Source organism: Struthio camelus, chromosome 3 (genome assembly GCF_040807025.1).
Source record: "Struthio camelus isolate bStrCam1 chromosome 3, bStrCam1.hap1, whole genome shotgun sequence".
In the NCBI taxonomy this organism is placed as follows: Eukaryota; Metazoa; Chordata; class Aves; order Struthioniformes; family Struthionidae; genus Struthio; species Struthio camelus.
The window spans coordinates 86,643,312-86,665,348 of record NC_090944.1 but is presented as its reverse complement, the minus strand read 5'-3'; the positions used below and the strand labels follow the sequence as shown (position 1 = coordinate 86,665,348).

Sequence of the window (22,037 nt, the reverse complement as noted above, 5' to 3'; positions counted from 1 at the left end):
TGTTTTAGACGTTTTCCTATTATACCTAATAATACCTATTAAATTTATTTTTCATCATATCCTCTATTTTAGTTCCCCAAAATTCCTAATAGTAAAGTCACCTGTATGTACGAAATACAAGTGGATACAAAATGACAGAACTCACCCACATGCAACCTACATACCTTCTTCTCCACTTCTATAATTCCAGAGACGCAAATTATAGAATATATGCCTGCCAATCTCATATCTGAACTATGTCTGTTTTGCAGCTCACAAACTCTAACTATATGCCAAATGTATTTGGCATACCTTAATTCGTTGGTCAATGGCAATTCCTATTATACCATGCGTTCTCACAGACTGACATTAAATTTCAGAGAATTCAGGAAATGGAATCAAAATTATTTCTTTCGTATATGAAACTACAAAATTAATAGAGAAATGTACTTCAAGAAGAGACATTATACAAAAGTTAATAGACGCTTTATGAAGAGTTGACTAAAAATCTTTAAGATTTCAAGTACAGGTGCTAAATATTTTAAATTAAATACCTATATTATCTTCTATTGCAAAAGGTCAGTAGTCCTTTACCATTTTTGCTGATATTATACAATCATCAAGACAACATAGTCATTATGAACACACTCCTTCCTAGAGAATACTGTGTTTGGGGCACATCATTATATAGCAAAAGAGATTGATATTAGAACCTTCTATATTTGCAAAATAATGGCAAAGTGATGTGCAGGACAGCAGATGGGAATAGAAGAAAGTGGAAATCTCAAAAGTACAATGGAAAGGGGAAGCAGAAAGGTAATATAAGTAGTATGAGATAACATATCAGAAATTCTGTGCTTATGTTTATATTCAATATTTTTTATACAATTTGACAGGAATGCATTAAGAGCTTTCTACAAAGGAACATTTAAGAACGGTTAAGATGCAGTTTGTCAGCAGGCTGAATAGGAGCATAGAAAAATCATCTTTAAGCACCGAAGGCATCTGATCCCAGAAAGAAAGAGTATTTATGTAGTTCATATCCTGCAGTAAAAATCTGCAGTGGAAATCACAGTCACCTACACCAAGTGGCTGCCTATAGGTAGCGTCATCAAGACGACTTCCATTTTTGCCCCAGAATGTCCCCTGCAGGCTCTAACAAACACTGTTTATTTCACTGTTGCTGACTGTGAAACTATAGCCTCAGTGTGGGGAAACAGATGGAAAGTTAGAAGGAGTTGCTTAGATTTAAGTGGCCTGGACTGACAGCTTCTCAAACTGTCTTCATACTCTGAGTTAAGGGAACACTTGGAAGTCAGAGTGTTACTCTGAATGCTGACTTACCAGTCTTTTGGCTGGAGAACAACTCAAGATAAGTACGTGCCAAGCTGAAGCTGACTATATTTTATATCTGTTTTTTTAAATGCCTATTCCTGATATCCTAATCTTAAGAACTTACCCATGCAATTTTTCACTGTTTAATTTATAAGCTTGTCTGAAGCTATTGTGGGGTGAATCATGATTCAGCCAAATCAGAGGCATTTAAAGTAAATTAAATTTCTGAGGAACCTGTGTTCCAGAACATATTTAAACTTAATGGGACTCGAGTATATTCTGCAAGTCTACTAGGGACCAGTGTAATAAGAATATATGGATGCATGTCTCGGAAAACAGCAAATCCCCTTTTAGTCCAGAAGTATGTCTCTGACAGCAGCCAAAAGCAGATGACTAGGAAACGGAAATGTAGGACAAGCATTTATGATACTTCACATGAATACTTTCTCAGGTTCCAGCATTTTGTGGTTTAGGAAAGCCATGAGCCATAGGTGGTTTATGTGTTTTAGTAACAACCAATAGATTACCTTTTATGACCTCGTTTAGTCTCTGCTGAACCCATGTAAACTCTTGGTATCCACAGAACTGGGGGTTAAGGGTTCCAAAGCTTGACCTCACTCTGCATGAAGAATCACATCATTTCGTTTTTTCTGAACTGGTCACCAGCTACCTTCACTTGATGCTGACCTTAAGGTGTTACTAACAATTTTTTGCCATGTTCTCTTGCTTTGAAGCCTATCTATTGAGAGTGATATTCATAGATACTGAATTTAAGAAAGAGTTGCTTCCAGCAGATACATATGGTTGATGTAGTGAGATGGCATTTCTAGAAGGGAGCCCCTCCCAGCTACCCTAATTCTGCTCAAACTTTCACTGTCACACTTACTTAACAGATCTCAGCCCACAGCATTCCTGCAAGATACAACATAGTTCCTCTTTTCTCAAAGTATGTAGAAAAGAAGGAAGAAGAGCATATAGAGAGTCCCTCTCCCTATCTTTCAACCGTTAAGAATAAGCAGTGGAAAATATAGCCTGATTCAGTCTTTAAACCTTCAACAGAACTGGGAGCAAAGACCAGGACCTCAATTACCTATTAAGTATATGGGTGCTGGAGAGAAGAGAGAAGGAACCATACATTTCCTCCCAACCACCAGTGAAGGAGGAAAGCAATAAAAGTTTTTCAGGGGAGGAAGGAGAGGAGGAATATTCCTCTATCATCAGAATGCAAATACTGGGTAAGTTGAACAGTCTCATACGGTAGGCCTCTCAACTATTACCCGTTTCACTGCTGATAATGCTGAACATTCAAAACCTTAATTCCTAAAACAGTAATGCTTTAATCAAAGACCTTAATTATGAACTAATTCTTTTCCTTAGAATTTTTCACATTATTTTTCCCTCTGTGTTGTCCTAAATACCTTTTAGGACAACATAATTTTATATATAAGCAAAACGCACTCTTAGCTTTATATATAGCTCTAATTCAATGTCTTTTACACTATGGTGACTTCCATAAATCTCTATTTGAAAACAGAAAGTATACACTAAATCCCTATGCCTACTTACAGTTTTTTAAATTTAATACACAGCGTAAAAAGATTTGTTAACTAAAGTTAGAAGCCACAAGCTTAAACGTTTGGACTGTCACTACTGATTATTCATTTTTAGCAAAGATAGGAAATAGAATTATTCTCTTTTTTTATGTCTATTGATGGATGAGTATCATCTTTCAGCTCTTCTATGCCAAATATGAAGGCTTAGTGTACTTTGATACTAGGCACAAATTCACCCAGCACAGATATCATGCAAAAATGTTGAAAATATGTTTTAGTTTGATATCAATTTAATCTAAACTCAGGACATGTTTAGGACATGTTTAATACCTTATTACATTATGTACTTAGTATACATGAGCTTTCCCTATCATTCATCCGAAACCACTGCAGCTCAGCTTAGTCAAGAAAATTTATAGCCTACTTCAGGCTGAAATTTGGAAAAATGTGCATTGTATATTCATTAATCAATGAGATCCCTTGTTTTTACAGTCTGCATTTTGTGCCAGACCTGAAACTGGATCTTTTAAGGGGAATCTTCTAACTCACAGGGAGCCCCGCTGAAATTCATTGAGCTCAATCTATGGATTTTACTCCTATTCTTTCATGCCATGACTTCTAGAAAGCCACAGTTCTCATCTGAACGACCTTGTATTTGTGGTATTCCATGTGTTACTGAAAGTTTCTTACTAATAAAAATCATGTACATGCATGTATTTAAAGTTGTCTAAAATCTAAATCTCATTTAATTCTCCAATTCAGTCTTTGGACAGGTTGTTTTTTCAATCAGAGGTATTAAAAGGGCTTGAGTATAAGACAACAGACTGTGTAGTAACACAAGCAGAAAGTATAATAGGAAGTAGTCCTGCAGATAACTACTGAAATGCCATGAATTTCTTGAAAAACCTGCCAGGATTTCATCTGCAATATTCTGAGGAATTAATTTCTTTTAACCTATACAGCTACATGTGAATAACATAAATGTTGAAGGCAGTAACTTGGGAGGTAATTGAACAGATAGTGCACTGACAGATTTACTACAGAAACAAGATTATAAATATTAGTTTGGAGAAAGCAAGATACCTTATGTTGATTTCTCCCTGCGACTGTAGTCTAAATACACTCACAGTATATGATACTCACAGTACTATAGTTATTAAAGACTGGAACTGGCAATACAGTTTTCCACTCCAAAAAAACCAACCTACTCAACTGTGGATATAAACTAGTTCTAAATACCTCTACAATCTAACCTGCTAAGTAAGAAGTAATAACTTCAAACTTCACTGTTTTGCTAGATATTACATAACTTAAGAGTTTTCTATCAGCAGGAGTTCTCTTGTCCATCAAATTAATTAAACAGACTCCTGCTTTTATTTTTATTCTTTCCTAAACCAATAAGCAGTAGCAGGTAACAGTGAGTTTTGCTAGTGAACAAGTACAGAACAGAACCAAAGACTAGACCTATTATTAACAAACTGGGAGAGAGGAAAAAACCTTTGTAATTTATTAATGTATTCAAAAGACTGTTACAAAACTTTACAATTTAATTATTGGAAGATTACAGAACTGCTTCAGTGCTTCTCTACTGTGTTAAATAAGCTGTACGTGCAAGGAGTAATAAATGAAATTGTTAATTCTAGTGCATCCTTAGGGAATATCAAGAGGGGGGGTACATTATTTAGAGCTCCAAATGGATCTGAGTTTATATACAGTTATAAATCTTAACTACATTGTTAATTAACCCTGCCTCAAGCCCCTTTTTACCTTAGGGGTTGAAAGACACAGTGTCTGTTAGGATAACTCACCATTCATATTCTTAAAGATGTTTAGGACTGGGAGGATTTGCCGATAATAGGGCACCAAGGCCTCCCCCACCATGTCAGCTGACACCACCAGGTGCTGGAGGACTTTCAGCGTAATGCAGATGACCTGTCGGTTACGAAGGCTCAGTGCATCTGTGATGTAGAAAGAATGACAGGCAGAAAGCAGAATTAATTCCTAAAATGTAAAGGGAGGGGGAGAAGTCCTCTAATGGACAAATTTAATTAAACTGTATGCTACTGGGGATTGTAAGTGGGCCTTTATTAGCCCAGCTTTGAAAGATCCCAAAGATGGATTGCAGTCTTGATGTTATAAAACACCGCCTTGTCTGATTGTTATTTGTTCCTACAATTTGTGCTGACTCTTCAGTAACCCAAAGAATGCAGCTCATTATTCCCTCATGCTGCCTGTATAATACTGGCCTGGTCCAAAGAAATAAAAAATAAATGTTCTGTAAGTACCATTTGGGGCCAATGGAACCATACAACTGCAAGACAACCTGCAAAGGTTGACAACAGATACATTCTAGTGCAACAATTAGCCTATTTGTATGTTTGTTCCCATCTATTTTGCAATTATTTTATTCATTCAACTAACAATTCTTGCTATTCTGAGAATCAGTACAATGAAGCAAATGTTTACAGGAAAAAAAAACAAAAAAACCTTGTAGGCTTTTTTTAAAAGACAAACATTATAGAAAAAAAAAAAGATTTTGTCTTGCCTACTTAGATTTTTCTCTTAGCTTTCAGTGTCATGCTTCTAATCTTATGACACTAAGACATTTCATGAATACCTTTTGTTTCTGTTCCTTCTTGGTTTTAATAAAAGCAAGTATTTTGCATTCTCTTTTGTAATTAAAAATGAATCACGCTTGAAAAGTTTTGTGTTTTTTTCCCCTCCAAAATCCCTCCAGTTATAAGGCCTCCTCCGAAATTATGCAGCTGAGGGCAGTTGTCATATTTGGTATGCTATTATATATTGGTCTAATTCTTCAGTTCTCTACCCATTTACACAGACCTTTACACCATTGCACTGCGAAAGCAAAAACTGTAAAATACAAGCTCATATTCAATACTACAGATGTTAGAACCACTAAAATATATAAAAATGTGACTGAATATAATCTAAGTACAAACACTTGGAAAAAATTATAGTCAGGAATACACCTAAATTTAAAGAGGGATTACTTATTAATAACTTCTTCAAGAACTGCCTCTTTTCATTTAAGTAATCGGATTCAGTATTTTCAGCACAAAGTTTTGTCAGTATATGTAGTATATGCTGTTCCATAGGGGATGTGGTAGCATTCTCACATGAGAGCAATATCAGTTATTCCATGTCTTCCAGCAAGTGCCCTGTGCCTCATGGGCTGCTGCTCCTTTTCTCATGCCTGCTAATTGTTAAAAATCAGAGCTACAGCTCTGAAAGGGAAGGCAGATTGGTTGTGTGACTGTTTAGGGATAACTCTTGAAAATCAACTAGTAAGTAACCTCTCCTTTCATGCCTCTTGGCATGCTTATTAACAGCATACTAACACTACTCCTGCTAAACAACAGTCAGGAAGTCTCAAGTATAAAGGGGCCCTAGTGCAGCACAGGGTGATTCCAAGTCAAAGAACTGCTATTAAGTGAAAACTTACTCTGAGGTTAGAACATACAGGCTTGTTCGTGACTAAAGTGTCATAAGCTGAAATAGCTGCTATCTGAACTATGAGGGAAATTAACATGAACTCTTGTAATTTTCAGTAGAATAATTACTGTAAAACTTAACTCCTAGTAGGTATCATGATCTCTTAATCCTTAATCAACAAATGAACCGTACTTGCTTCCATGAATGATTCTTCCTAACTGTAGAAGCTGGCCTAGGGAACAAGGGCCCTTATATTTTTGGCATGCAAAGAGTGTCATGTAAGTGGGAATTGGCTTTCCAGCCACCCACAGGAAGAAGTCTTTATCTGCAGATGTTGGCTCCCAAAGGTTTTCAGAAGTTTCCTTTTTTCAGAATTCTGTCTTCTGCAAAGACAACTGGTTTGAGTGGAAGTCGGGACTGTCCTGGTAAAGATGAATCCCTTAATAAAGTCAAATGCGTGAATTATGCCTTAGTAGCCCCAGTTACTGCAACAAACTAAATACATCCTGGATCCAGAAGAATGTTTTCAGAGAACAGCTCATCACAGAACCCATCATGCAAATACGGGTAAAATGAATGTTTTCTTATATCTGAGTTGTGCTATAGTGGTACTTACCGGAACTTTGACTGGTAATACTGGCACTTATTTCTTCTGCATACTAGACAAATCATTTGTATATCTATCCCAGCACCTGCAATACAGGTGCATCCCCTCCCCAATTTGACACACAAGACAAAAGATAGAATGTGGATCAAGACGTTAAGTGCCAGTGATGGATATGGTAGAACCGAACAGACTGCAGAACTTGAGCCTGAAGCCCTTCAAATTGCAGAAAACTGCAGCGTGTCTTGGGAAAACACTTGTAAATATCAAAAGTAAGATCAAATTGACTGCAGAACTGTTGTTGTTATTATTAAATATTTGGACTGTGGCATGCATAACAGTCAACCAGCTCCTGGCTTGATTACATTAGGCACTGTATAAACATTTAATTAGAGACAGTCCCTGCCCCAAGGATATATCAATTCCAAACATATGTTTATTTTTTTAAAGTCTGTTAATTATTTTCTGTGTTCTACCATCGCTGCAGACCATTCTCCCACATGAACCAAATGAAGAAAATTTTAATCCTGTATATGAAAAAAGTGCATTTCAACAGTCTGAAAAATGTCAACGATATCTGAAGGCTCCTGGAACAGTAGAAGGTATGAAAGTACTAGTATCCTTACACAGGAGTCAACAGCCCTTTCTGAAATCCTTAATATAGGACAACCATACATCTCTAAAGAAGAAAACATGTAAAAAATCAAAACTATTCTAATTTGAAAGCATTCTAGGCTACTGCCTCTTGACCTAGAATTCTGCTGTTAAGATGTGGATATTGACAACTAGAGCAAAATGAATGAATGACTTGTTGCCTCTCAAAGACACCTTTCCATTTCCTAATGGGTTTTTAGAGGGTTTTCCTCCCTTAATTGTATATATTTCCCTATCGCTCAGCATGCTATGAATTGTAGAATTCTGTTAAGCAGCAACTTTTTAAAAAATAATAAACTGACTCTGTTGCTTGGTGGTTTCAATGTTGCATCCTTTAATGGTATCAGCTCGACAATTTCACCTGTGATGAGTTTGTACACTTCTCCAGGAGATGCTCCAGCTTGAATAAATTGGTAAATGCAAGAATATAATAAGTTATGCACTTTATACATATTTTAATTTCTCCTGCTAATTTTTTTTTCAAACAAGTGTTTTCTGAAGTTCACCATAATAAAAGATAATTTGGAAAAATGTTATAGGATAAATATCTCTTGTAAAAGCTCAGCATCTGAGTCAGCTCTGCGTTTTTTCCATTCAAAAGCACAGTAACAGTTATGAAATTTGAAAGTTTATTTGAAACATTGTGCATTTCTTTTTTTGGAGGTATGTCACAGTGTTGTCTATCAAAATTTGCTATCAATGAGGTGATATATATCACCAATTCATTGACAGCTGCTGCAGTGAAAAATTGTTTCATTAAACTGCGTTGACAATGTATGCAAATTTAGAATTTTCTTTTGTTAATTTCTTTTAGCAGCAGACACTTTCCTTCAAGTATGTGCTGCTTGCTTGTTTATCAATTCAGATAGAAGCAGCTTATGTATGCAGCAATAGAAATGACTATTTTTAAAAGTTCAGATCTTTTCCTTGAGTAATATTTTTAATATCTCAAAAAAAAAAAAAAAAAGACCCAGAAGCCAACTTAGCTGTTATTCTGTTTTTATCTGGCAGTTTGGGCAATCCTAACCCAGTTCCTGACGTTGCCCATAACAGAAACCACATTTATCTTTGGAATTCATAAATTTTATAAGTCAGGAAACATGACCAAAATTCTCCCAGCATACAGTGGATCTCTTCCATAAGACAATGTAATTTCACTAAAGAGATCACTTCAGAAAATGCTTTCCCAGACTGAAAGTCTAGACTTTACAGAATCAAATTAGATTCTCAAATTTTCTTTTCCTTAAACACTAAAGTTTAAGTTTTGGTAGTTTCAGTAAAATTATTTGAAAAATTAATCCTCGTTAATTTGAGCTGCCCTTTCATTATTTTCAACCCATTTTCCAAATACACCTGTGGATCTATTTTTAGAAATACACTGTCAGTTTCCATTTTCTATTTAGGTCTCAAAACCAAAAAGTAAAACCAATCTAGTTAGCATTCATTTCTTTCCCAAGTTTGTAAACGAAGCACTTGTATTAGAAGATTCTCTGCCTGAAGTTGAACAAGTCACTTAGAGCACATCTCCTGCAGGGCAATAAACCCTCAGGGTAAAGATGCTTCTATTGTTGTGGTTTACTTGATCTTGTTGATTTGAAAGCTGAAGGGCTTCTTTTCTTATTTTCACAGTCAGGCTTAAAGAACTACTAATACGAAGCAACCTCAAAATGTAGTTGATTAAACTGATACATACTTATCTTAAACAGCGTTTTGTCCAAAAATTTCAAAATGTATAATATTTAACTTCCTGAACTGAAATAATAAAAATATTATGATAATTTTACAAAACAGTAGCTAGGGCTATGTCACCAAAACAAAGCATTTCAATCTAGATTAAGCAAAAACCAAAGCAACAACCTCATGTTCTGTATTTTTTTAAAGTCAGTTAAGCTACTGATCCAATTAACAATATAGCTGTATAAATATTTGCTCCTGCACAACTGAAGTGATGTAGTGCAGTAAGGTGACAGGAAGGAGGAAGAGGGAGCAAGGAAGGAAAACCTTACGGAAGTTCTGTCATCACAGACTTTGTCCTGTAAAACCAAAGTGTAAGGTGCAGAAAAGGCTAAATTCCATCACTAAATCATTGATATTTGCAAGAAACATCATGCAGCAGAACACTGAACATGAAGTAAGGGGCTTTTTTTTAACTGTAATTGTACTTTTAATTGTAGTGTTTCCCTCAATCAGCACCTGTAAAAACCTGAACTCTATTAACTGTTGCAAGCACTGTTCTATTAACTAGTATAAAGGTACAGCAGGAATACAGTTCCCAGAGTGTTCTCTCAGTGACTGTGCCAGTTTACCGAGGTCCCATCCAATCCCTAGATATACATTCCTTCCCCTGTGCTGCCCTCAAGCTACTAACTGCACTGAGTACTACTAGCTCAAAAAAAAAGCCTTGTTATCAGTGAAACGTGATATCAGTTTTAAAAAGGATTCCAGGAGAGATCTAGGGAACTAAAGATCAGGAATACTGACATCTATGCTGCAGAAATTAGTAGAAAATGTTTGAAATATATTGTCGGTCCTTGAAAAAACAAAGATGCATGTGGACAGGAAAAGCCAGGTAATACAGTTTTCTTAAATTTCTGAAATGTTTTGGATAAGGTCCCTCACTGAATTTTCTTGAAATACTTAACCGGCACGGTTTTCAGGCAAATAAATAATTGTTTAGTGATAGAAAATGAGGGTAACACTAAATGGCCAGTTTTCATAGAGGAAGGGGGTCACTAGTGCTGAATTTAATGCTCTTCAGTAGATTTACAGGTGATTTGGAAGAGGTGGTTACTACTGAGTGGCAAAGTTTTCTGATATTTCAAAGTTATTCCAGTTGGCAAAGACATGGGACAGCTCTGAAGGGCTGCAGAAGGTCTTTACAGAACTGAATGACTGGATGACAAAATGGCAGATGAAATTCAGTGTTAATAAATGTGAGGTTTGGAGAGAGAATAGCCCTAACTCCAGTTTCAAAAATGAGAGAAGTTAGTTGCAGGTTTCACTTTCCAAACATTCGTGAGATTTATTTTTATGGAATGAGGAACACAGTTTCTCCTCATAGACAGGAGTAAACAGGAGTAATAAGGAATATAATTTCTATACCATTTGAATCTTCTTGAAGCGACCAGTTTTGAGCTGCAGAATCGCACATAAGCCTACTTATTGCAATCACTTGTATTATGTGATGGAGGCTATGGGAGACAAATGCTTCAATATTTGAGAATCAAGAACTATTAACAAAAAGACATTTATTTTCTTTAAAAATATTTTAATTCCATAAAAAGAAATCTGTTTCTTAAGAGAAGTCCCTTCTCTTAAGAACCAGGATTCATTCTCCAGATCAACAGTCAGTCAGAGAAAGACAGAAGTTCTATTAAAGGTTTACTTTATTTTCTGGAGATGACAGGAAGCAACTTACATGATTTACAGTAAAGAAAATATACAGCCCAGGAAGCCAGATTTATTGTATAAAGATATTTTAGCATTCTGTGAAAGAAAGAAGTGTTTAATGATTAATAAGTTAGCAAACGTAGTGAAGATATATGAGAAGAAATACAAATATAAATGTGCTTACAACAGCTGTTAGCAATAATTTAAACTTCACTCATCTGAATGCAACAGTGACCCTGATTTGACACTAAATATGGAATATCTACACGATTGTCGAAGACATCAATCCACATTACACACGTCAATAGGATGTGGAGTAAAAGAAAATAGAGATCAGTTTAATTTAGAAATTTATTAAACTAGTAGCAAGGACTGTAAAGGCCACATGGATGAAGGATTGTTCAGTGTATTTCTCTGTATCTAACTCACAAAAGATCTATTTTCCTTAAGGAAACTGAGGTTTCAACAAAGCTTAAGATATCCTTGATCTACTCTGTTACAGAAGACATTTTTAAGACCACAGAAACAGCTTCAAAAAATAAAACTCCAGCATAGTTTAAGATGGACCTTATTCTTTTCTGACTCAGTCAGCAGTGTTGGTCTGCTGGCTATAATTGTGAAGAAACAGTACTCCATCTAAGTTACATTGTAAGTAGGAAGATGAGGATTGTTCTGTAATAAAGAGCGTTTAGCACAAAGACTTGAGTTTTATTGACTTATAGGCTAAACTCAGATTATGCACGTCCATTTTAGGATTCACAACACGGAACAGAAAAGGTTTCTGGCAAGTGGCTGATCCGAGATGCCCAAGTGTTTATTTTCACATGATTTTCTCCATTAGCAAAGCTGTATCAAGAGGTTCCTACTGATCACCTCCAGTTGCTTATTCTGACTCCTATGCTAACTATTCCTTCACTTGTGACGCTATACACTAGACATTGAAATGATCGAGTTTAAATGTAACTCCACTTTGAAAAGGTTGTGTTTTTATTTTTTTTTTAACTTGTAATACATCAGTAAAGAAGATTCACAGAGGGGCTCCACAAACAATTGCATTAGCAATTAGGTCAGTTGCAATGGACAAAGGTGTGGGAGCTGGAACGACTTGGCCGCTTGAGCATGAAGAGGTTGGAAACTCTTACAGCTATATTGCCAGTCAAGAAAATGTAAATGGAAACATACTTACTGATAATGAAGAGAGACAGGTGCCTTTGACAGGAGACTAGGTGCTTCCACACACTGCGTAGGATGTCCTTGATGGACAAATATTGGACAAAGCTGTACCTAACTTCCCACCTCATTCAGTGTTTATGTTTGCATGTGTGTCTCCTGCTGAAGCTGGGGAATTCTGTAGCTTCTACAGGAATATAAGAGTTGTGAAAGCCCATGGAAAGTACATGAAAGGAACTATGGCCTCTATGATTTGTCATCTATTCTGGTAAATTTAGTATAACAAGCAGTAATTTTCCAGAAGAATGAATATTAAAAGGAATTTTACATTCTTCTAATGATCTGACAGAATCTTCAACAGGACTTTTCCATTTGCAAACAAATACTACAGACAATAGGCATCTCTCACCTCCATGCCCTTTTTCCTAGCTATTCTTGACTGTGTATAGATAACTTGAGGCCACATGTTGGCTTTAATATAAATCAGTGTATTACTGATAGACATGGTGGAGCCAGACAGACTGTCCTGTGTCCTAAAAATAAGGAAGTCTGATGTGACTTACAGGCAGCTTTGCTTCCCACCTCAGAGATTTGTAAGATCTACGTTCTATTCTTTTCTGTGCCACAGATGCAGTTTGTGACATGGGGCAAAATTAGTCTCCTTCTACCTCTTTCCATTTCTACAGTATGAAAACAATAATACAGATCTTCCTGGCAAGGGAGAAGATATTCCACTGCATGTTGGGCATCAAAACTTACATAATACCTCTACAAAGTACTTTGTTATTTGCACTGTATCGCAAAGGATGGCTCTCCGTTCTAGTTTGAATTACTCAAACAATGGGTTTGTCTACATTTTTTGTGAAAGGGAGGGAAAAGTCTAAACGCCTTGAACTCCTTACATTTTATGATTTTTCATTTTTAAGTTTTAGCTCTATTTATTCTCTTGCAAGTTTGACACACACAGGTAATTTGTTTTTCCTAGTTTTTATGCCATACAACGACTGTGTACGTAAACTATTTTATCATCCTTTGTCACTGTAAAGTAAAATATACTTTGTTTTTTTGAGAAATCAAAATATATTCTGAATGTTTTTCTCTTTGACAAATCAATGCCTTCAATTTGTTATTTTTTTCTTGTTTTGAATTTCCAAAAAAGTGTCTTATAATGTGAAAAATAATGATAGGCAATTATGTTTCAAATAAATTGCATATATCCATATTATTTTAATCTTATTCCAGGTGTTTCCAGAAAAAAAAAAAAAGGATCTGTTAATTTCAGCTATCTCCTTTTTGTTAGCAATTTCCTGTTTGCACAGCTGGAAGAAAATTCGTAGAAAGGATTTGGCTTATAATAATCTATAAGTTCATTAAATAATATCATTTTAAACTTAAGTATATACCATTCACAAAGCATGAACTTTAAGTAAGAGCATGTGTTTTGGGGAGGAGGATAAATTTCTCTTTATATCATTAAAATATAATAGAGAAATCTTATATTTAATTTAAAATGTCTTTAGAGAGCAGCCCTTCACTAATATTTTCCTTTGATTGACATGCAGGAGAGAAAGCTGCTTTGAAAAGTATTCTATTTATAGAGTTATTTTCCTGTCTTTCTTTTATTCCACTCCCCTCTGTCTTACATATTCCCTTACCTAACAATCAGTTGGTTTGCTCTTTCACAGTAGAAATATGGTAGTGGTCTAGAAGAAGACTGGCTAATCAGATACAGCTCACCCAGTGGGACACTTTAGAGACAGTAATATGGTTAAAAAATAGCTTAGTTTATTGTGGATACAGCTGAGTCACAGAAATATGCAGCTCTGGCTATACTGCTACATTATGCTGTCACAGAAAATTTTAAAACTCTTACAGGAATACACTTCAGATTCCTTGAGATGGCAGTATCATTTTTAATATTAATATAGCTTTAATTAGGGAGAAACTTTTATCACTGATAATATTTAGGCTCTTCACACATTAAAGCCAAAAAAGACTTTTTAAATAAAAGAATGAGTTATGTGCAATAAAATACGAGAAAATCATTAACTAAATTTAACTAGCAGATTCGTGAATGTATTCCAGCACCCTAAATTATAATTCTGTTTAAAATAATTCAATATAAATTTCCTTACTTTCCAATGTTAAAAGCTATAGAGTAGCTAAAGGTCTTAGGTAATCATTTTTAAGCTAGATTCAAGTCTCAGCAAGACTGTTAAATCCTAACTATGGAGCTGTGATCATACTCTTGTAGTCTTTTCTGAAGGAACTATTTCAGCTTTTAAAAAAGTTATACTACTGTAAATATATTTAGCTGTTGTCTGCATCCAGATATGTTACTTCTGAATATTAGAAATACAGATTTAAAGAAATTGCACGACTCCTCTCTTTATATGTTCTCCTTTTGGAGACAAAAACTGTAAGGTAGTTTTTATAACCTTTCCCAGGTCTGTACTACCTTGTACTTGGCCCCTACAGGGTTGTGTCACTTACAGAGTAACTATTCTGGAATATTACATACTCCTTTTGACATTTTAAAAATCTACTAGTACATTAAGATATAGATAATGACATCTTTAATTAATCTTTTTAAAAGAAAAGTGAAGAAAAGAAAAACAATTCTGATTCTTCCAACACAAATATTTCAGTACTGCCAGACTCCAAACCATATTCCCTTTTCCCTATTCCCAACATTGTGTCTGACTTTAATCACTCTGTATCACAAATATAATGACTTGGGTTTGTTCTGTATTAGCATGAATGCCAAATCACCTCCAGAAAATAAGCCTGACTAAAGGCCTGACCAAAAATAGGCCTGACCTGCTGACCAAAGATAAAATAGAAGCCAACTTTAAAAAACATAAGCAATGTACCCGAGCATTACATGGTTACAACTGCTAAAATTAAATGGAAGCGAGGATGCTAACTGGCACAGAACAACGTTATTCAATTCTATTAAACTTCCATAGTCTCAAAAAAAAAAAAAAAACTGCATCCAAACTGCCTATAAAGAATGGACCCTGCCCTATGCTAACTCCAAAATCACTTCCAACGCTAGTTAGCATGGGCCAAAACCACATCAGAAACCATTGTAAGAAATTAACATCTCCCAGTGTCCAGGAATGTAGCATGACACTGTCTAATTTATTAGTATAGTTGTAGCATGCAGATGTAAAAATCGTAATGCCTAACTGGAGAACGATGACGGTTTAGAAAAACATCTACTCAAGATACTGACCTGAAGAAGTAAGAAAGGACAAAACAATGTATCTGAAAGATGAAGTCTTTCAAATAAAAAGAGCTTCATTGGCATTATACCTGTAGTCACATCATTTGCTCCCTTACATATAACTGTTCAATAGAAAATTATGTTTGAATGTATAAAAACTTCAAAATCAATATTTTTTAAAAAATGCTAAAATTTTACATACAGCATTCATCAGTCAGGCAAAACTCCCAATTTTGTATATATATATACACACATATGGTAAGCAATGAGAATGAAGATAAAAAAGCTATCTATCTAGTGAATAAATATAAGACAATTGTAGAATAAACAAAAGAAAAAAGAAACATAACTATAAATTTCTTCTAATGTTTTCTCTTCTCTTTTCAGATAAACCATTTTATACAGTAATGGATTTATATAACCAATATATAAAAATCAGATAAGAAAAATGTTACATCACACTTCCAAAGACCAAGAGGCACGTTATTACGAGAAACAGACTAACCAGACAGTCTGTTTTCATGGGATTACTACACATATCAGGTGATTGAAGGCATATGCCTTCTGGCCTCATACCTTACAATTTTCTCAGGTTAACAATAATCTCCATGAAATGCACAGCCTGTCATGTTTTATTGCTTAATTAGCAACTTGTCAAAAAGTTACACTATATAAATTCAGTTTTAGGGTTTTTTCCCACATGTTCACTTACTTTTTATTGGGATAATGAGCTGAGGAATGACAGGAAGAATTTTGTTTCCACCATGTTCCAGCATGTCATGGATTCCTTGCCGAGCAAAAAACTCATATGGAAATGTCATTTCAGTAAGCCCATCAAAAAACAAAGGCAGATAATAATGATAATCCAGCTTCTCAATCTCTACCTGAAAATACAAAATAAATAAATAAATGGAATTCAACAAAACTAACATAATGTGATCAGGCCAACAGGTATTTCCTGCCATCTATATAGGCATGTTTCGTAAACAATAATTCATTTTGTATTTTCTCAGAATATCAAGTCTCAATACGGTTTGTGGCCTGTTTTCTGTACCACTCAACGCCGTTTCTGGTTAGATGAAGCCAGAGATTCATATATCTGAAATCAGCATTTGAGAACTTTCTAAGAAGTCAGGACCAGACTCTGATATCCTTATTTATGCACCTTACTTTGTAGGTTGCCCATTGGAATCAATCAAACTATTTTCAGAATAAAGTTCTGTTTAATTCCAGTAACAGAGAAAAATCTGATCTTTACATATTGGATGCTCGAAAGACAGTAAGAGGAAGAATCCTGTAATCAACAAAAATCCAGGACTGCATAAATATCAGTATTGGTAGAGAACTCCCAACTTCCTAGAATAATGATCTCCTACTATCTACTGTCGATTTCAGAGCAGAATTTTAAAGACAATACACCACTCTCATTGGATCTCTGATATGAAAAAAGATAGAGAAATTAGGTACCCAATTTCTAATAGGATCCACCCCCCAATCCTAAAGTACGAAAGTGTGCTGATACAGATACATACCATCCCAAATTATAGCCTTTTCAGGGATTTTGCACTCTATCTCTCAGTAGTCTGATATTATATGCGCTCAGGATAGCCACAGAGAATCAGAGGCTGGTTGCTTTCCACCTATCAGAGCTCTGAATATAGCTAAGAAGTCTCTCTACAGCAAAGCACTTTCTCTGAACAGAATGTGAGCCTCAAAATCACTTAGACACCTATCCATATCTTTAGGCATCCATCTCTGTCTTTAAAACATCACTGCTTAGTTGCTACTCTACTTTTTCATTGAAAAAATATTGCAGAATTGAGTAGAGGATTCTTCCTTCACAGTTAACAAGCTTTCTCACATAGACCAAGCTGAAGCTCCAAATATCCTAAAGCAAATTTCTCAGGTTATTTCTGAGATATCGGAGAAGTGTAAAACCCAAGTTCAATTATTGAAAGCTTTATTTGGGGCTTGTATTATTGGTCCCAGATGAAGAACTGGCTATTTGTTTGCTTAACCTAAGAAATTTGCTTTAGGATGCTTGGTGGTTAGGACCACGAGACAGTCAGCAATTAGAAGACACATTATTTGCTTGCCACCAAGACTAATATTCTTCCCTGCTTGACTCTGAGCAAATTGAAATCCAGGTCTCGCACAGCTCAGCTGATTGGACCACCTCCAACTTCCCTGTTGGAACTGATTCATGTAGTATAAAAGAATATTAATTGGAAGAGATACTTGAAATTGAATCCTTTACATTTTCTTACTATTGGCAGATGTAAAGCCAATTACATACTTACACAATGTCACACACTGATTGTTTATCTCTAACAAGAGGTTAGAAAGAACCATTGGGTAATACCCATTCACCTACATACATGAACGAAATCAAGACCCTGTACTGAACCACACAGAGGAGGAAAAAAATGAAATCCACATTTCCTAGAAGGCCTCAAAATACCACATATGGTGGTGTTTCCATCTTTTTTGTTTGTTTGCTTTTTCTTTACACAAAGAAAAACACCTTTCTTAGAGGCGTCTAGGGCCAATTCCTGTTCATGAGAAAGTTCAAAAATAATCCCAAGCAACTGCCTATAAAGATCTTTACAAAACAAGAATCAGAACCTATTTAAATTCTATAAAATTACATTTTTTCTATTTCTTGAGGACATGCTACTGAAAATGTATGTCAGCTGGCAAAAGAAACGTGTGCCCTCATAGTCACTGAGAACAGAAGGAAGCGATATAGCAGCTACAAACTTCTGGTGACAAGACTTAACGCGGAGGCAAAATTATTTGCTACAGATAGAAACATGTATCAAGTAAAAATGGTCTGCTGATCAAAAAATCACTGACCAAAAAGCAGGACAAAGAAGTAGCAAGTTATTGTCTGGATGCTGAGGGCCCCCCCGGGCCTCCTCATCCCCACCCCCCAACAGGGTCTTCCCCTCAGCCCCAGCCCCATCTCAGCCCAGCCCAGGGCCGTTAGTCGTTAGTCACTACCCTGCAATGCCGCAGCGGTGTCGGCTCCAGCCCCACCACTGCCCGCCCCTTGCCCAGACCTGGGACCCCCAGCCCCAGCTCTAGCCCCCCCCCCCCCCCCCCACGGTGGTGCCCAATGCCCCCCATCCGGGGCTGGGGCTACCTCAGCTGCCCCTGGGCCCTGCCCCCTCCATGCAGGGGGACGGATGGGCCCTGCCAGCAGCCCCCATCCAACACCAGCCTCAGGAGCCGCTGCCACTGCTGTGCCCTGATGACTATTTCTGTCCTAAAGGATTTCTGCTTTACTACTTTTTAATTTATTTTTGTAGCTTAGAATTATTTAGATTGCAGTTTTTGTTATTGTCAATGTTCTACTTTCAGAAAATTTCAACAATAGATGCTTTTTTCCAGGGTAAAATTAGATGTGAAAATGAGATACATAATCAGTAATGTTTTTTAAAAAATGAATTCCCTACATGGCTTTGTGATAAATCTTTCAAAATTGCAGATTTTTTCTATGGAGTTTTTTTTTTTTTTTTGGATACACATCCTTGAATCAGGATTTGCAAGTGTTTTCCTCAAAACACATACTGGAATCCCTTGTTTCTTTTCTTTCTCTCTCTACTAACAACTCCTCTACTCTGTACGTACTAATTATTTTTTTTCTTAAAGATGTTCAAATATTGAGCAATTGCTTGCAGGTTTTTATCCTCGAAATCTGCTTTTTCTGTTTCAGACATAAGGTTTATGTGTTCAAAAGCTTGCCTGATTTTTCCAGTGATAAAAAAGGATCAATAAAAGATATTACCTCTATCGACAAACATTGTTTTACATTTATGCATTACATATACACAGGAATGATATGCTAACTTTAAGCAGAATATGATGTCTGAGTTTAAAAATACAAATCTGAGTTTTACACGACACGAAAGCCTAATTTTGAAACAAAATCTCTAAAATACAGGTATTACAAGCTGTAGATGATCCAGCATTTATGTGTACTCCTTACTGCTTAATTAGTTCCAAACCCATCAGTGGTTGGCAATTGGCACTGCTCTGAAAAGGACTCTGACTTCTGTCTCATTTCTTGAAGTGTCAGCTGTCCAAGCATACAGCCAATTTTACTTAGCATTTTGTACTCTATAATAACTCCCACAGTATGGACGCCAGAAATATTTTGCCTTACATTCTGCATGAAACCTTCCTACATACTGCATGAAACCTTTTCCTTCTGTGTTTATTATTTAGCTTTCCAAAGTGGCTATTATACAGCTGTTCAGAGAAAAATGCGACTTTTTTGGTTTACACCCACAAAATTCTTTTGGTTTTTTTTCACTTCCACCCACAAAAAAATGCTGATTAAGGCTCAAATTTTTGGCAAAACTTGCCCACATCTGACAGCAACACCGCAATGGATTTCAAAGAAGAAATCTCACAGTAATTATTATGAACCTCTATACTAGTGGGTTTTTTGTTGCAAGAACCTAATCTGTGAATTTTCAGCAATTAGGCCAACTTAATAAAAGTTATATTACTGTAAACAATGATCACACAATGAAAAGAACTATATTAGATCCAATAAGAATTTCTATGTTTCATAAGACTTAAATAATAGTTATATGTACTACAAGTAGTTCTCGGTGAAAAATACACAATATACCATTTATACTTCTTGTATCATCAATGTATACAAAAAATCAATGCACAGCAAAATATGAGTAAAATAATGGCAGCATCACAATTAGAAATAATCTATATGAAGCAGCAAAAGATGGGAGGCAAGTCTGCTGAGATAACGGGAAGCCAGACAAAGCATGTTTGTCTATGCAGCAAAAATTAAAAAGAAACTTTTTGGCTAATCTGTCCATTAAATGAAGGAAGTAAACTGAGAGAACTTAAGGTACAGAAGCTTGACAATAAAGATATCACTAACCTTTCTTAAACATCATACTTAAAGTAATCTGGTAATCTATAAAGTAAACGTCAGTTTTAGAACCTAGTGTTTAAAGCATATAAACAAATTAAATTTCCATACCTTTTCACACAGTTAAACTCAATTGGCTACATAATACTATATATCTTGGATGTAATGATTTGTTTTCCATTCTGTAACACCTACAGTTGACAACTTCCAGCTATTTCATCTCTATTTTCTAGGTTCATGGAAAGAGAAAAGCACAAACACTCTTGAATATCCTCAATTTTGAACTTTTTTTCTAGTTTTTCTTCCAAGATTGCCCTAAACATTCTCTAACTGTAGTTAAGATCAAGCCTGTACATTTCATGGTTTTTGGTTTCTTGCTGGTAGTAGCTTTGTCACTTGATTCACAATGGGATGCTGGTTTTCATTGTCATTAATGGAGTAACCAATGCTCATTAACACTTTCTAGACTTAATTAAATGGAATTTTTAATATGGTAACTTATCATACGGTCCTTACTGTTCAAAACTCAATTCTGCTGTTGTATTTAGTATATTTTTTCTTTATAATTTTTCCAGTAATAAATTATTCTGTATTTCAGTCTGCTATAGTTCACCTTTTAATATATACTGCATAGAGTTTTACTATAAAGGTTCTCTATTGAAAGAGTTTTAGTTTAAATTATTGTGTCCTACATAAAACAGTGACAGAAGTTGTGCCTATACTTTGCATCCCATAATAAAACGATAAAGTGTCTATCTAAAAACAAGTGGAAGACAAAAGATTATCAAACTCTACAAGAAACAGATAATGACAAGGGAGAAATTACATAGACTCTCTAACAGAAATCTCTGTAACTCAGTCACACTGTTTTTAGAAACCTTACCAAATTCCATAGATACTTGCGTCCTACAAAAAGTTAAAATGAAAAAAGAAACTAGCTACTTTCCATGACTAATTGAAGCAAGTAATAAAACTCTGGTTTTGGAGTATGACTGTGTTGGACACTCAGCTCTCACAATTCAGCTCCGACACATCAAGTGCCATTTATGTAAAAAGAAGCAGCACAGAAATTTTACAACGATAACCATTTTGAATTTCATTTCTTCCCTACTACTTCCATATTAGTTACAAGAGTAATGCCGTCATAAATAAAAATAGTTGGGAAATGCTAGGGAGAGCATTGTTTTGTTTTGTTTTATATAACAAAATATAATTCAGTTTTCTATAGTATTTTCTGTATCTTGAATTCCTATTGCTCTGTTAAATGAAGTTTGAACGCAATAATATTTAAGTCTAAAAACACTGCAGAAGAGTATGATATGAAAGGGCTCACAACTGCGATGCATACCTAGAAAATAAAGTAAAAGTATTCTAAATGCTTTTCCTTTTCTCTTTCCTAGCTTAGGGGCACACAACCCATAACAATTTTCCAGCTGTTATTCCTGTCCACACATGTACATTTGAAATGAAGCAGTATAACAGCTTATCCTCACAGACTAATGGCTGCCTTTCTCCCTCACCTTTCTGCTGTTTTCTCTCAGCTGAGACTGCTGTCAAATCCATGTGGATTCCTTTCCAATTATGGGCAATGCTCATAATAAAAAGCATCTACTTTCTTCTGGCTCTGGCTTAAGACACATGCCTGAGAAGTATGGCTAAAATAGAAATTATTTGAAAGATGGTAAAACCAGTCTATTGATAATCCACTGTAAACATCAATGGCTACAGCTGGATAAAGACCTCTGTAATATTACTGAGAAAAAT

General features: G+C 35.5%; 1 protein-coding gene across 11 annotated transcripts in view; it reads right to left on the bottom strand.

Annotated features, from left to right (window-relative positions):
* The window catches only part of PACRG (parkin coregulated), a 266,415-nt gene that overhangs the window by 94,068 nt on the left and 150,310 nt on the right, over positions 1-22,037 (bottom strand). For 10 of the 11 annotated variants that reach the window (XM_009688354.2, XM_068938913.1, XM_068938921.1 and 7 more), the window contains 2 exons: positions 16,080-16,251; positions 4,676-4,825 (listed from right to left, as the gene is read on the bottom strand). In XM_009688354.2, coding sequence (XP_009686649.1) covers positions 4,676-4,825; positions 16,080-16,251 — 322 coding nt within the window. The remainder of the gene's footprint in view (positions 1-4,675; positions 4,826-16,079; positions 16,252-22,037) is intronic. The other variant, XM_068938923.1, reaches the window with a different exon arrangement.